Source organism: Rutidosis leptorrhynchoides, chromosome 5 (assembly GCF_046630445.1).
Source record: "Rutidosis leptorrhynchoides isolate AG116_Rl617_1_P2 chromosome 5, CSIRO_AGI_Rlap_v1, whole genome shotgun sequence".
Lineage (NCBI taxonomy): Eukaryota > Viridiplantae > Streptophyta > Magnoliopsida > Asterales > Asteraceae > Rutidosis > Rutidosis leptorrhynchoides.
Genome location: NC_092337.1, coordinates 43964563 through 43982708, shown reverse-complemented (window position 1 = coordinate 43982708; position 18146 = coordinate 43964563). Strand labels below are relative to the sequence as shown.

At 33.1% G+C, this 18146-nt stretch overlaps 1 protein-coding gene across 1 annotated transcript; it reads right to left on the bottom strand.

Annotated features, from left to right (window-relative positions):
• Nucleotides 1-12847: 12847 nt before the first annotated feature.
• LOC139848570 (3-beta-hydroxylase-like) lies at nt 12848-14770 on the bottom strand. The gene is made up of 2 exons (XM_071838296.1): nt 13871-14770; nt 12848-13459 (listed from the first exon to the last, which is right to left on the bottom strand). The coding sequence occupies exons 1-2, from the start codon at nt 14768-14770 to the stop codon at nt 12848-12850; spliced, it is 1512 nt and encodes a 503-aa protein (XP_071694397.1).
• Nucleotides 14771-18146: the final 3376 nt, after the last annotated feature.

Below are 18146 nucleotides of genomic sequence, written 5' to 3'. Positions count from 1 at the left end.
ATAGCAAGAAAAGTTTATGATGCTGGATTCTATTGGCCTACAATTTACAAAGACGCTCACCTTCTTTGCAAATCCTGTGATGCTTGTCAAAGGGCCGAAAAAATAAGTCAACGTGATGAAATGCCACAAAATGTCATTCAAGTATGTGAAGTATTTGACATTTGGGGTATTGACTTTATGGGTCCATTTCCAAAACCTCATAATAATCTCTATATTCTCGTCGCCATTGATTATGTATCTAAATGGGCGGAAGCACAAGCTCTCCCAACTAACGATGCACGAGTTGTAGTCAACTTTTTAAAACGTCTTTTTGCAAGGTTTGGAACACCGAAAGCTTTAATAAGTGATCGGGGTACTCATTTCTGTAATAATCAACTTGAGAAAGTTCTTAAAAGATATGGAGTAACTCATAAAATCTCCACTGCTTATCATCCACAAACAAGTGGACAAGTTGAAAATACCAACCGAGCTTTAAAACGTATTCTAGAGAAAACCGTAGGATCAAATCCGAAGGAATGGTCCATTAAATTGGAGGGTGCACTCTGGGATTTTAGAACAGCCTACAAAACTCCAATTGGAACCACACCTTTTAGACTCGTTTATGAAAAAGCATGTCATCTTCCAGTAGAAATTGAACACAAAGCATTTTGGGCTTTGAAGACATGTAATCTTGATTTACATGAAGCTGGACGTCTACGGTTAAGTCAACTAAACGAATTAGAAGAATTAAGACATGAAGCGTACAAAAATTCGTTAATCTATAAAGAAAGAACGAAGAAATGACATGATAAAAGAATCAGAAGTTCAAAAGAATTTAAAGAAGGAGACAGAGTTCTTCTTTTCAATTCACGATTCAAGCTATTTCCTGGAAAATTCAAATCAAGATGGTCTGGACCATTCATAGTCAAAAGAGTTTTCCCATACGGAACGATAGAATTAATAAATTCAAATGGAATTGAATTTAAAGTTAATGGTCACAGAGTTAAACATTACATAGATAATCCGATGGAAGTCGACAACGAAGTTAATCACAATTTCGATACCACAGCTAACTAAGTGTGGGGAGAATCAAGTATTTAAAGGATAATATGTATTTCTGTTAGAGTTAGATTTTCTGTTTTCATGTAGTTCTAGAAAATGGAACCCGAATGGTCTTTCCCTAGCAGACCCTAAAGAACTAGTCTTCTCCCCCCATTCTGAATTTTTATTTTTTTTAGGTTTTTACGAAATGAAGACTTCATGTGAACTAAACCATGGTCTAATGCTACACGCTTTGATCACTAAACGTAATAATGACACACTTCCGAGTGATCTAGTATCAGTAATCAGAGAAAGATTGGACGGAGTAAGAAAAGAATCCAGATGCGAAGATAATAAGTTACAATTTGGTAAAGGAAAATCAAAATCCGCAGCGAAAAGAAGAGCACGACACCTAGAAAGATGTCACAAATGCGGAAAATGGTCACATGGAGGTAAATGTTCAAATAATCAAACCTATTCAAAAACCGAATTTGTTACTTTATGCAGAGACGGACCGTTCATATGTTTAGAAGAAAAAACACTGAATGCTCGAGGTTACGCCTATGTAGCTATGGAAAACCAATTAAACCGACTATCTTATGAATGGGATAGATTATATAACTAAGAATACTATCTCACAGGTAAGTCTGTACAGTTTTTATTTTTTATTTTTATTTTTAACCTTTTTATAATAAACGCTAATTTGTTCGCTATAAAGTATTAAATTGGTATTGAATAAAATTAGGTTTGGCGACCGAAATTATTGATATCATACAAAAATTTATTACATCACTGCGAAATTTAACGTTTATTCTTAAGGCATAAAATTCTTTAATCAATCAACCCAAAATATTTCAAAAATTCGTCATGAGTTAAATTAGGTCATGAAACCGAAATTACTTTACCGAAAAGAGGGGCGTATATTTTTGATAATATTTGATTGATTAAAGTGGGATAAAAGCCAAAAAGATTTTTAATTTTATTTTTTACCATGTTTTTAAAATTAATATATAAATATTAAATTAATATTTTGAACTTTGTAAAATCAATATATTTAAGTTTGTAAATAGTTGAAAAATTAATCTTTTTAATATAAGTTTGTATGTATAAAAACAAAAATATAATATAAGTTTGGTGTGAATTAATAATATGAATTTTTAATTAAGTTTGGTGTGAATTTTTAATTTTATGCATTTTAAATTTAAGTTTGGTGTGAATTTAAAAACAAAAATTTATTTTATTTCGCTAAGTTAAAATATGATTTTTAAAATTCGTCGTGAGTTGAAGACTAGGTCGTTGAACCGAAATTGCTTTACCCGAGGGAGGGACGAGAACTTTTATTATCATTATTTTTAATCTTATTGAATTAAAGTATGCCAAAAACAAAAAAAAAAAAAAAACAAAAAAACCCAAAAATCTTTACTTTTAAAGCCGCGCTTTGATTTGACAAATTTTAAAAATTTTGTCAAGGGACATACTAGGACAACGATCCGAAACGCCCTCGCTCCTAAAGGAAAACAAAATTTTTAGAATTTTATTAATTATTTGTTTTATAAGTTAAAGATTTCTAAAAAAAAATATACAATATGTTTGAAAACTATGGTAAAAATTTAATCATTTTTCTGCACTAATCACCCTCAATAATTTAAATTGTTACTGATTTCTTGCAAAGGAGGGCATTGCAAGATCTTAAGTGTGGAAAGAGGTTAAATTCTTTCGAATTTTAAAATTTTTACTTTATACACTTGGTTACCATTAAAAATACTAGTAACATAGTAGTTGTATTAGAATCTAGTGCTCTCTGATAATAAAGAATAGCCCTAGTCTTATATACTGACTACCCAATTCTAGTAAAATTTTTCAAAATTTTCAATTAAATGAACTCATAATCATGTTTATACATATTTATGAACGATAAAACTAGGTGTTAACACCGAAATTATTGTTACCTCGAAAAGGACATAAATTGAGAAACAAACCAAAATGTTAGAATTCATTTAAAATGGAATAGAGGACAATAAAAAGGAAAATAAAAGCCAAGTGTGGGAAATTTTCACCGAGTTATTCAAAATATATATCACATATTTTTGTACAAATAATTGAAAATACTTTTGTTTTAGACGATAATTAACTGTTTTACCCGATGAAAGAAAAGAAAAGATGGATCTACACGATGAATCAATTCCATCATTAAAAGGAAGTAAAGTCTTCCGAAAAAGACACGCGCTTCTTGATTTAGGTCATGAAGTTGTCGTCCAGACCAGCTGTAGGTTGATGAAAAATCTAGAAAAGTTATCTCTAAAATCAGCAGGAAATCCACGGACCTCAGCATAAAATAGGGTCGCCAAGTGGTCAGATTTATCCTAACCATGAGAAGGATTTATCTCGTACAATGGGGGGCACCGTGTAAATTAGCTTGATAAGACTAATGAATCAGACCCCCAGAAAGGATAATCTCCTTAAAAGATCAAAAATCAGCTTTTAAGACTGATATTACTCAATCCTAGAGATTGACCTTAAAGATTGAGAATTACAAATGAAATGTCCCGTTCTTATTGATTAAAAACGTTCCATATTAATTGATTTCGTTGCGAGGTTTTGACCTCTATATGAGACGTTTTTCAAAGACTGCATTCATTTTTAAAACAAACCATAACCTTTATTTCATCAATACAGGTTTAAAAAGCTTTACGTAGATTATCAAATAATGATAATCTAAAATATCCTGTTTACACACGACCATTACATAATGGTTTACAATACAAATATGTTACAACAAAATAAGTTTCTTGAATGCAGTTTTTACACAATATCATACAAGCATGGACTCCAAATCTCGTCCTTATTTAAGTATGCGACAGCGGAAGCTCTTAATAATCACCTGAGAATAAACATGCTTAAAACGTCAACAAAAATGTTGGTGAGTTATAGGTTTAACCTATATATATCAAATCATAATAATAGACCACAAGATTTCATATTTCAATACACATTCCATACATAGAGATAGAAATCATTCATATGGTGAACACCTGGTAACCGACATTAACAAGATGCATATATAAGAATATCCCCATCATTCCGGGACACCCTTCGGATATGATATAAATTTCGAAGTACTAAAGCATCCGGTACTTTGGATGGGGCTTGTTGGGCCCGATAGATCTATCTTTAGGATTCGCGTCAATTAGGGTGTCTGTTCCCTAATTCTTAGATTACCAAACTTAATAAAAAGGGGCATATTCGATTTCGATAATTCAACCATAGAATGTAGTTTCACGTACTTGTGTCTATTTTGTAAAACATTTATAAAACCTGCATGTATTCTCATCCCAAAAATATTAGATTTTAAAAGTGGGACTATAACTCACATTCACAGATTTTTACTTCGTCGGGAAGTAAGACTTGGCCACTGGTTGATTCACGAACCTATAACAATATATACATATATATCAAAGTATGTTCAAAATATATTTACAACACTTTTAATATATTTTGATGTTTTAAGTTTATTAAGTCAGCTGTCCTCGTTAGTAACCTACAACTAGTTGTCCACAATTAGATGTACAGAAATAAATCGATAAATATTATCTTGAATCAATCCACGACCCAGTGTATACGTATCTCAGTATTGATCACAACTCAAACTATATATATTTTGGAATCAACCTCAACCCTGTATAGCTAACTCCAACATTCACATATAGAGTGTCTATGGTTGTTCCGAAATATATATAGATGTGTCGACATGATAGGTCGAAACATTGTATACGTGTCTATGGTATCTCAAGATTACATAATATACAATACAAGTTGATTAAGTTATGGTTGGAATAGATTTGTTACCAATTTTCACGTAGCTAAAATGAGAAAAATTATCCAATCTTGTTTTACCCATAACTTCTTCATTTTAAATCCGTTTTGAGTGAATCAAATTGCTATGGTTTCATATTGAACTCTATTTTATGAATCTAAATAGAAAAAGTATAGGTTTATAGTCGGAAAAATAAGTTACAAGTCGTTTTTGTAAAGGTAGTCATTTCAGTCGAAAGAACGACGTCTAGATGACCATTTTAGAAAACATACTTCCACTTTGAGTTTAACCATAATTTTTGGATATAGTTTCATGTTCATAATAAAAATCATTTTCTCAGAATAACAACTTTTAAATCAAAGTTTATCATAGTTTTTAATTAACTAACCCAAAACAGCCCGCGGTGTTACTACGACGGCGTAAATCCGGTTTTACGGTGTTTTTCGTGTTTCCAGGTTTTAAATCATTAAGTTAGCATATCATATAGATATAGAACATGTGTTTAGTTGATTTTAAAAGTCAAGTTAGAAGGATTAACTTTTGTTTGCGAACAAGTTTAGAATTAACTAAACTATGTTCTAGTGATTACAAGTTTAAACCTTCGAATAAGATAGCTTTATATGTATGAATCAAATGATGTTATGAACATCATTACTACCTTAAGTTCCTTGGATAAACCTACTGGAAAAGAGAAAAATGGATCTAGCTTCAACGGATCCTTGGATGGCTCGAAGTTCTTGAAGCAGAATCATGACACGAAAACAAGTTCAAGTAAGATCATCACTTGAAATAAGATTGTTATAGTTATAGAAATTGAACCAAAGTTTGAATATGATTATTACCTTGTATTAGAATGATAACCTACTGTAATAAACAAAGATTTCTTGAGGTTGGATGATCACCTTACAAGATTGGAAGTGAGCTAGCAAACTTGAAAGTATTCTTGATTTTATGTAACTAGAACTTGTAAAATATATGAAGAACACTTAGAACTTGAAGATAGAACTTGAGAGAGATCAATTAGATGAAGAAAATTGAAGAATGAAAGTGTTTGTAGGTGTTTTTGGTCGTTGGTGTATGGATTAGATATAAAGGATATGTAATTTTATTTTCATGTAAATAAGTCATGAATGATTACTCATATTTTTGTAATTTTATGAGATATTTCATGCTAGTTGCCAAATGATGGTTCCCACATGTGTTAGGTGACTCACATGGGCTGCTAAGAGCTGATCATTGGAGTGTATATACCAATAGTACATACATCTAAAAGCTGTGTATTGTACGAGTACGAATACGGGTGCATACGAGTAGAATTGTTGATGTAACTGAACGAGGATGTAATTGTAAGCATTTTTGTTAAGTAGAAGTATTTTGATAAGTGTATTGAAGTCTTTCAAAAATGTATAAATACATATTAAAACACTACATGTATATACATTTTAACTGAGTCGTTAAGTCATCGTTAGTCGTTACATGTAAGTGTTGTTTTGAAACCTTTAGGTTAACGATCTTGTTAAATGTTGTTAACCCAATGTTTATAATATCAAATGAGATTTTAAATTATTATATTATCATGATATTATCATGTATGAATATCTCTTAATATGATATATATACATTAAATGTCTTTACAACGATAATCGTTACATATATGTCTCGTTTAAAAATCATTAATTAGTACTCTTGTTTTTACATATGTAGTTCATTGTTAATATACTTAATGATATGTTTACTTATCATAGTATCATGTTAACTATATATATATATCCATATATATGTCATCATATCGTTTTTACAAGTTTTAACGTTCGTGAATCACCGGTCAACTTGGGTGGTCAATTGTCTATATGAAACCTATTTCAATTAATCAAGTCTTAACAAGTTTGATTGCTTAACATGTTGGAAACATTTAATCATGTAAATATCAATCTCAATTAATATATATAAACATGGAAAAGTTCGGGTCACTACAACAAACTCATGGAATTCAATGATATCTAAACTCGAGCTTGAACGAGAAAATATTTTGATCAAATTAAAACCGATTTGTTTTCTGAAAACCCTATTTTCAATGCGTTCATTACCTTTGAACATAAAATCCTAGGAATTCACCTGGAATTCATTAGGTCACCTGAACCAAATCGGGTGTCAACCGTAAGAACGGTGGTTGCATATCATGGTCGAAGACAGGACCTTGTGCTAGACCGAAAAATCATAAGGGTGAGCTTTACTATTGCTCCTACCAAGGATAGTAATTGCGTCCGACACGTTATAGACCATAATTAAAAGCATGTCAGGGGACATTGCCTTAACAGTTGCTTGTTCAACGCTTTCCTTTACAACCGGACGGTAGTTTACCGAAAGGTAATATTCGGAACAAGTATACTGGATGTGTTGCTTTCCTCATACAAGGTTAGCAAGTGGGTGACACAAAACCACAAGTTTTGAGCTAAAATTTTCAAATCTGAAACCCACCAAACCCACAAAAATATTTTGCAAACACCGGTGAAGGGTTATTCCGGAAAACTTATCTAGGGTAAAAACTAGATTTAATTTTTAAAAGATCAAATGTTTTCATAAAGATCCAATTTCCTTAATGGATCTAAATTTTATAGTCATGTGGGACTGTAAACCACATCGTTACTACCACTGTTTATACCGCCGTATTTAAATCACTGATGTACAAAGTGTGAAGAATAAAGAAGTGATTCTAGTATTTCAAGACTATATTACTTGAGGACAAGCAACGCTCAAGTGTGGGAATATTTGATAATGTTAAAAACGAACATATATTTCATAGCATTATCCCTCAAGAAAGACAAGCTTTTAGTTGCGATTGTTTTATTTACAAGAGATATTCGTTTAAATAATAAAAGGTGAAGACAAAAGACAGATTCGACGAATTGAAGACGCAAACGACCAAAAAGCTCAAAAGTACAAAATACAATCAAAGAGGTTCCAATTATTGATAAGAAACGTCTCAGAATTACAAGAGTACAAGATTCAAAATGCAAAGTACAAGATATTAAATTATACGCAAGGACGTTTGAAAATCCGGAACCGGGACCAGAGTCAACTCTCAACGCTCGACGCAACGGACTAAAAATTACAAGTCAACTATGCACATGAATATAATATAATATATAATTAATTCTTAAAATTAATATATATATTATATTATATTATAAAACCGTTGGCATAAAAAAACAAAGACTTTTGAGTCTCCCCAGCTGGCCATGCGATCGCATGGCCTTGAAGGGCAAAGCCCATGCGATCGCATGAGCCCTTTTTCCAGGCCTGTCCTATAAAGTTTGCGAGTTTTGGACGCAAAAAAACACATCTTTTTCTATCTCTCAATATATCTATACGTAATATTTATATTTATATTTTAATTTTAATTTTAATTTTAAATCCTAATAATAAGGGTATGTTAGCGATTGTTGTAAGGGTGTAAGTCAAAATTCTGTCCGTGTAACGCTACGCTATTGTTAATCATTGTAAGTTATGTTCAACCTTTTTAATTTAATGTCTCGTAGCTAAGTTATTATTTTGCTTATTTAATCCGAAGTAATCATGATGTTGGGCTAAAAATATTAAAATTGGGTAATTGGGCTTTGTACCATAATTGGGGTTTGGACAAAAGAACGATACTTGTGTAAATTAGACTATGAGCTATTAATGGGCTTTATATTTGTTTAACTAAATGATAGTTTGTTAATTTTAATATAAAGATTTACAATTGGACGTCCCTATAAATAACCATATACACTCAATCGGACACGATGGGCGGGATATTTATATGTACGAATAATCGTTCATTTAACCGGACACGGGAATGGATTAATAGCCACTAGAATTATTAAAACAGGTGTGAAATTATGTACAAGGACACTTGGCGTAATTGATAACAAAGTATTAAAATCTTGGGTTACATTCAGTCCACATCCTGGTGTAATTATTAAACAAAGTATTAAAATCGTGTTACAGTTTAAGTCCCCAATTAGTTGGAATATTTAACTTCGGATATAAGGATAATTTGACGAGGACACTCACACTTTATATTTATGACTGATGGACTGTTATGGACAAAAACCAGACGGACATATTAAATAATCCAGGACAAAGGACAATTAACCCATGGGCATAAAACTAAAATCAACACGTCAAACATCATGATTACGGAAGTTTAAATAAGCATAATTCTTTTATTTCATATTTAGTTTCCTTTATTTTATATTTAATTGCACTTCTAATTATAGCACTTTTATTTATTGTTATTGTATTTAATTGTACTTTTAATTATCGTACTTTTTAATTATCGCAAGTTTATTTTATCGCACTCTTATTTATCGCAATTTCATTATCGTTATTTACTTTACGCTTTAAATTAAGTCTTTTATTTATTTAATATTTTACATTTGGTTTTAACTGCGACTAAAGTTTTAAAATCGACAAACCGGTCATTAAACGGTAAAACCCCCCTTTATAATAATAATAATATTACTTATATATATATTTGTATTTTTATAAATTAAACTAATATAGCGTTAAGCTTTGATTAAAAGATTTTCCCTGTGGAACGAACCGGACTTACTAAAAACTACACTACTGTACGATTAGGTACACTGCCTATAAGTGTTGTAGCAAGGTTTAAGTATATCCATTCAATAAATAAATAAATATCTTGAGTAAAATTGTATTTTATTTAATAGTATCTCCTAGTAAAATTTAAGCTATTTTATATACACCTAGTGAAACCATCATATGTTCCTGGGCATAAGTGTAGTGGACAGCGCTATGCGATAGAAATATTGGGAAAAAATGAGTGTGGAGGGAAACCTGGTGGAGGGCAATCTGGTGACGAGAAAGTAAAACGAGAAGAAGAAGAAATGGTGATTGAGAATCGGAAAGATAGTAATGAATTAATACCATATCTTTCTCTGAAAGCTTTACATGGCACTAATGCATTCCAAACAATGAGGGTTATTGGACGTGTTCAACAACAAGTGGTGCACATTCTGATTGACTCAAATAGCACGCACAATTTCTTGGATCTAAGCGTTGTGAAACGATTTGGTTGTCGACTAAATTCGGTTGATCCAGTGCAAGTGAATGTACCCGGAAGCAATAAAATTCCTACAACTAGCGAATGCGATAGATTCATGTGGCAACTTAATGGTCAAACTTTTACGAGCAATATGATTATCATACCCCTTGGTGGTTGTGACATGGTATTGGGAATCCAATGGTTGAGGACATTAGGAGACACCCTATGGAAGTTTAACGAATGTAAAATGTCGTTCATTCACAAAGGTCGTCGGTTGGAATTACGGGGTACACACAAATCAGTAAGGCGCTGCACAAGAGGGAAAGAACTCACTAAAAGTTTAGGCAAAAAACAAGTCCACTTAACTGCAACACAATGTGATGACGAGTACGTGGGACAAGAACCGATTATGGAATTTCCAAACGAAAATGATGCGACAAACTGCCCGGATAAATTTGTTAACCTGACAGTAACTGATGGTGAAAATCAAAATATAGTTTTGGTTAAAGGTGATTTGCAAAATGATGCACAAATATTTGGGGCCAAGCAAAGTGTACTGGGGTTTTGCAAATTTCAAAAGGAACTCAGGGAATATTCACAAATATGTATGACCAAGCAACTGGAGTTTTGCAACTTTCAAAAGGAATTCATATGGGATAACAACACTTGCAAGTTGAGACAACCAACTCCACATACTCTTCATGTAAATTGGGGCAAGCTGAGTTTGATACTCAAATGTAAGAATCAATTTAAAGGGAAGTTAGAGATATATTTTTGGCCCAAGTGGAAGTCTAAATGTGGCGTGCATTACCACTCGGGATGTCAGGGCATGATTGTTGTGGATGCTACGTTTGTTTTTGATCGCGGGAAGTCTTTACGTAGTTTACATTCAGTTATGGAGTATACTTGGCTAACTGAGTACAAGGCGCATACATGTGGAAAGACGTCAGGAGAACAAGTCAATCCCAAGTGCTTCATTGCAAAAGAGGATTCTTGAGGACAAGAATCATTTCAAGAAGGGTGGATTGTCATGGGCTTAAAGTAGATAACATGTGCGTAGCACATGACCTTAAAAGAATTAACAAACTCGTTAGTATAAGTATTAGGCTAGTTCATTGTAATACTCAGCTTATGAAATTAGTATGTGTGCAAACACCCATCTTCCCCCTAATTCTCTGTAAATCATTCAGCTATTCAATATAGTTGCATTTGCTTCAATTTCACAATTCTTTCTTTTCATATGAATTGTCAGGTTGTAGTGTAGTTCTTCTTCGATCTATTCTGATTTAAGAAGTTCATATCAATTGGTATCAGAGCTAGCCTCATCTTTCGAGGTGTCCAACGGGGACGTTGGCCCTTTAAGGGTGGGGTATTGTTACGATCCATACCAATCATATGTATAATGTCCCACATCGGTGGGCATATGCATGTGGTTGGAGCTTTATAAGTCAAGGTGTCCCCTCCTCCTTCAAGCTAGCTTTTGGGAGTGAGTTCTACACATGAGCTTATAGCTTGGTCGGGCTCTCCTCCGGTACCTTTCTTTCCTTCTATCTTAGGAACCCAGGGTTGGCTTTGGATCTTATCCGGTTCATCCCAGTAAGATCATATCAAAAACAAATTAGAAAAAATAATAACAATAATAATAACAATAAGATGGCAACGGATACATTTGAATGAACCAATCAGAAGCTTGCAACCGATCAACACGCTCGTGTGATGCAGCCATCGCGCCTCGTAAAATTCCGGTGCATCACGCTGCATTGCGGCGCCGTTCAGGCGTGATGGTGGAAAAAATGAGGTGATCACGCTGCACTAAACAGCGTCTGAGGGTAAGACAGAGGGAGTATTAATATGACTTGGATCTAAAGCGAGTGTTTAATAAAAGGATCATAACATCTTAGAATTAGATGACCTGTAAACTAGAAGACAGACTATCAAACTCAAAGTCACGTTATTACTTCTTCAAAAAAGAATGATAAATACTAAACGCTATCATCAGTTGTAAGGGACACGGAACTTTCCTGCCTCTTACACTTACCTAAAATCACCTTATATTACACCCAAAACCCAAAAAAAAAAAAAAAAAATTTGAAAAAATTGGATCTACTCCCCTCTTGTTCATGCGTTTGTCGGTGAATTCTTCTTAAAGACGGGAGGAAAACGTACACGACCAGCAATGATGTCGCCAAAAATCTGCCCAAGATGTGCCTAAATGTGCCAACAACTCAGCCACAAAGGTCTAAAGATGCATTTGATAAAACATAATGATTAAGTGTTGAATGGTGTAAAATGTAAATGATTTAAATGTTCTGATTGAAGTTGGCTCTGAACGACAATGACTTGTTTGATAATCATTTTAAATGAACCATCTAAATGATGTAAAATCAATGTTCAACGTATTAACCTTATAAATGAATAAAAATAAATTAATATAATTGTTTGATAAGTGTTATGTATATAAGTTTAGGAAGATATTATAGGAAATTCAGGAGCTGAATGCATGATTAAGAGATTATTTCAACTGTGAGTGGTTTAACATAGATTGCTGAACAATTTAGCATAACTTTTCATTTAGTTGTCGCAAATAAACGCACTGAATGTTAAACGGATTAACATTCAGTGCTAAATAATTCAATTTAGAGGTAATCAGACGTACCTAAGTCAAACAGGGGAACGACGTGAACCATCTTAATGACTCCACTTACTAGTTACAAACAATAATCGCTAAATTAACTTGAAACCAAATTTTTATTTTATAATCCAACTCCAATTAAAAAGTTGTTATTATTTTCGGTTAAACCCAAAAATTCAAATCAAAACCAATTTAGTCAACCCATAATCATTTTGGATCGGTTGATTTCGTGAATGAAACCGCTTGATGAACACCCCTAAGGTTAATTATGGCCAGCAATCCTACATGCATCTTTAAGGATATACTAGTACCATCGTAGAAGTTCTATATTTTAACAAGTAGTTGCTATAACCATCAAAGGATTCTTCCTGTGGATTGTAATACCAGTTGACTCAACCATGTCTAATTCTTCTACTCGTCCATCATTTGGGATTTTGAAGTCGAATCTATAGACCAAATTAGCTAAAGCAAGCTTGCTAAGAGCCATTGCAAAGTCAATGCCAGGACACCCCCTCCTCCCAGCGCCAAAGGGTAGAAATTCAAAATGAAGACCTTTGTAGTCGATATCATTATTTAAGAACCTCTCAGGTTTAAACTCCTCGGGTTCTTCCCATATAGCCGGATCTCTTGATATCATCCAAACATTGATAAGTACTTGCGTTCCGGCTCCAATGTCGTACCCCATTACTTTAGCATCTTGAGTTGATTCTCGAGGGATAAGTAGTGGAACCGGCGTATGCAAGCGCATGCTCTCTTTCATTACTGCTTTCAGATATGGGTGTTGCATGTTCTCTAAATCCTCTTCTGTGATTTCAGGTCTTCCTTGGCCTATTTCTCTTACTTCTTGTTGGAGCTTTTTCATTACTCTTGGATGCCTAATTAGCTCAGTTATTGCCCACTCTAAACTTGTGAATGAAGTATCTGTCCCTGCAACAAACATTTCCTACAATAAACAAAGTTCAAACATAATTTGTGAATATGTGAGTACACCAAAAATAGTAAGGCTATGTAAATTTCAGCTGATTATAATTAGCTTAAATGGTTGGTTGAACACATTTAGACTACATAGCTCATTCATTCTTATTGTAAGACATCTATCTCATTTATAAACGAGGGCAAAAAAAAGGTTCCTGACCCAACCCGAAGGACCCATTTGGACCCATGCCCGTTTCGACTCGTCACCCAACCTGACCCATTTGGATCGTTTAAAATTCTGACCCGTTTGACCCATGACCCATTGTAACCCAAACTGGTTTGACCCGTTACCCAAACTGACCCGTTTGCCAGGTATAGCCTATACGCATAATTTCTACGATTAAGAAGGTAAAGCTTTTTTATTTAGTGATTATCTTACCAATATTAAGGCTTTAATGGTATCACTGTGGACAATAACGTCGGTGTTCGCCTGTTCTTTTTGAAATTCCAGTAACATGTCGACTACATCTTTTTCACCCTCACTTCTACCTTCGTCGTTAACCATTTTTCCATTCCTATCCAAACGTTCGTCAATTACATTCTGGATAAACTCATCAAAAACTTTATGAATTTTTCTCGCTCTTGCTTCCAAACCTCTTACTCGATCCACCCATGAAAGTGATGGAACGTAATTTCCGACACTAAAGACACCTAACAATTCCGTTAACTCACTCATGTGTTCCACAAGCGTCCCCTCACTATATTTCTTCCCCAAAACTGACCGGCATATGACATCATTTGCAAGCGACATTAGAATGTCGCTCAAGTCAATTACAGAACCTAAAGTATTCCGAATCTTATCAGTCATAATATTTGTCTCTTCTTGTCTCACGCGTCTAAACATTTGAACTTTTTTCGAACTTAAGAGATGGAGCACATAAATGCTCTTTGACTGCCTCCAATAGTCTCCATAAGGAGCAAATGATACAGTTTTACCACCATAACTTATTATACTTGAAATGTTCAAGTTAGGCCTGCTTGAGAATATTACATCATGAGTTTTCATGATTTCTTGGGCTGCTTCTGCAGATGAAGCAATGAGCACAGGCGCACTTCCTAGATGAAGCAACATGAGTGAACCATGTTTCTGGGCTAACGCCTTAAGTGAGCGATGAGGGGCTGAGCCTAGTTGGTGCAGGTTTCCAATAATTGGAAGCCTCAATGGAGATGGTGGTGAGTTTTTATTTGTTTTCGGATATAAATAAATCGATGTAAAATGAATAATAACCAGCAAAATAGAGAATGAAACCAAAACCTCTAATGATAAAGATGGAAGCATGGCTCTGAAAATTTTAAATATTTAACAAACTTTAGTTGATCGTTATGATATAATCATATGGTTGATACTAGTCATTATATAGATGCTAGTATGCTAAGTCTAACTCAAATTAATTAATTCAATGACTTGTAATCACTTGAATCCAATAATTTGCTTGAGATTCAACGGACCAATTAGAGAGCGACATGTGGCGCGACAATCACATGTGATTAGAAAAAAAAAAAATTTCAAAAAAAAAATTAATTTTAAAAATTTTTTTTTTTTGAAAATTCTTTTATTATTATTTTTTTTAATTTAGCATATCAAATCTAATCACATGTGATTGTAAAACTCAATCACATGTGATTGTAAAACGCAATCACATGTGATTCTGCATGTCAAATCCAATCACATGTGATTGAAAAAAAAAATGTTCAAAATTTTTTTTTTTCAAAAAAAAATTTCAAGCGAAAACAGACTTCAATTCGTTGATTTGATCAAGTTTGTTAGCGTTTCGTGATCATATCTTCAAAATTTCAGACTTTAATTCGGTGATTTGATTATGTTTTGATCAAAACTTGGTGTTTAAAGGTTTTAGAACAAACTTATTGAAAATCGTCATTTTACTAAAAATTTCTTTTTTCAATCACATGTGATTGGGAGGTGATACTCACACACCAGTTTTTTATCCATACACACTTAAGTTACTATTACGCCCTTATATACAATAATGGGAGTTCAACTCCCTAGATAAACTTAGGGATATAATTGTAAGTTTTAAAGCACAAAGTGTGTATGGATCAAAAACTAGTGTGTGAGTATCACCTCCCCATGTGATTGGATTTGAATGCAGTAGAATCACATGTGATTAGGTTTTACAATCACATGTGATTGGCATGCAGAATCACATGTGATTTACTGCATGTTAAATCCAATCACATGTGATTGAAAAACAAAATTCGAAAAAAAGTTCGAAAAAAAATTTTCGGAACAAAAAAAATTTGAAATTTTTTTTTTTTTTTGAAATTTTTTTTTTTGAAAATTTTTTTTTAAAATTTTTTCAATCACATGTGATTATCGCGTCACGTGTCACACTCTGATTAGTCCCTTGATTCTCAACTTAAATCTTGGTCTCATTTGAATATTTCTCATATAAATGCCAACTTCCCAATATTTGTATAGAATATATAAACTGCACCTACGATATCGTCACTATACGTCTATACATACTCACTATCTTTTTTAATGAATATTAATTGAATATTAAAAAATATTATATTTCTCGACTTCTCGTTTATAAAATAAAATCATCAATATATTTATTACAAAGATAAATTTAACATAATATAATAAAATACATACACAAAAACGTGTAACCACTGTTAGGTGTAATCTCTAAGATTATTAGTTAGTCTGGCACATTCTTTGAGCTACTTTTGTTGTTATTAAAGTTAATTAAGACTTTCCAATTTCGTTTAGAGTAAACTTTGGCTCATGCATTTTGATTTGCTACAAGATGATAATAAAAAGAAACAAAAAATCAAATAACGTTAGATATGTAAAATATATGAATTAAATAATATTCACGTAGTTTTATTTTACTATCCGTATTTAGAATAATAATTTAATAGATTATAGAGTACACATAGTTTTATGTACAAGTAAAAACGACTTTCCTACAGTAAAACCCTATTTGCTACAGTAAAAATTACTTTGCTACAGTAAAACACTATTTGCTACAGTAAAACACTATTTACTACAGTGAAACCGTATTTTGCTACAGTGCTACAGTGAAAACGACTTTACTACAGTGATTTTGCTACAGTAAACACTATTTGCTACAGTAAACACTATTTGCTACAGTACACTATTTGTTGCTGTAAAACACTATGAGCCTAGGTCTGCTGGTTCTGAGAGATCACAAGCTGGTACTGATTCTACTGATATTGATCAGCAACCTTCTGTTGCTGCTCACTCATCTGAACCAGCTAATGATCAAGATGCTGTGTGTTCTACAACCAGCTCACCTGTTCATAACACCAAATGGACAAGGGAGCATCCGATTGAGCAGATTATTTGCTACAGTAAAACACTATTTGCTACAGTAACACTATTTGATGTCGACGAACTAGCAAACAAAAACAGAAAAGGCGGCCATGCGATCGCATGGCAAAAACACTGAAAACTCATGCGATCGCATGAGCTACAGTAAACGGAAAAGTAATATAAATACGCCTGTTTTGCTCGACGAATTATCACATATTTTTTCTTCAGTAATAAAAATTTATATTTAAATTATAATTATAATTTTAAATTTAAGTTTAATAATAATAAAGTATATTCGAGGGTGTTTTAATTCGGGTTTTAAACCACTTTAAGCTAAGGAAATATTGAGTATTGTTCGGGGTATTGTTCTTGAATCCAAGGCCAACCATACAGTCGTCTACCATCATTACGTCTACGCAATTTGCCTACAATATTGAGTCTCAATATTGAACTGTGAGTTTATAGTCTCCCTTTTTAAATACTTTAAATATTTTTGGGCTGAGAATATATGCAATTTATTTTAAACGCGATAAGAAACAAGTACATACTAAATTCTACACTGAGTTAAACCGAAAATCCCTTAGCTTTGGTAACTAGTAGCTGCCAGTACATAGGATATGGACTGGTGGGCGCAAATAATTGTATATGGATCCATAGGGCTTGACATCCCCGTCCGAGCTAGAGCACTAGCCTTTTAACGGACGTATGTTATTTGAGTTTAAGACACGTTGGTTTGCGTGTATTAAAACGAATGGGGTAATTATCACTATAGCGTTAAGTTTAGTTACCAGGGTGCTCTGTTACGTAGAATTTATTGATAAACTTTTGATGAAATCTTGTGGTCTATCTTTATATATGTTTATGACTCGAGCAATTAAACCTATAACTCACCAACATTCGTGTTGACTTTTTAGCATGTTTTATTCTCAGGTCCTTAGAATGCTTCCGCTGTGATGTGCTTGTTGCCTGCATGGAGTCTCTCATGCTTTGTACAAAGTTTATTGCATTCAAAATAAAACTGCGTTGTGTAATAAATAATTGGACTGTGATGTCAACCTGTAAATTAAAGACTTATGTATTTCGGGGTTTTGCTTATACCTAAGCACTCGCCCACATGTTTATAACTTTCTATGTTTAGAAAGTCACTTATTTTAATGAATGCAATATTTTATCAAAACGTATCATATAGAGGTCAAAACCTCACTGTGGAATCAATGATTAACGTGCCGCGTCAATAGCGATTTTGACGGGTCGTTACAGTTGGTATCAGAGCTTGAGGTAATAGGGAACCATAAATTACATTATTGTGTTTAACTGGTAATTGTTAGGATGCATTAGTGAGTCTGGACTA

Bases quoted from the DNA above. Each gene is read 5' to 3' on its own strand.
- LOC139848570 (XM_071838296.1), bottom strand. From the start codon at position 14,770: ATGCTTCCATCTTTATCATTAGAGGTTTTGGTTTCATTCTCTATTTTG. The intron at 13,460-13,870 runs GTAAGATAATCA...TGTTTATTGTAG, and splicing joins CCATTAAAGCCTTAATATTG to GAAATGTTTGTTGCAGGGAC.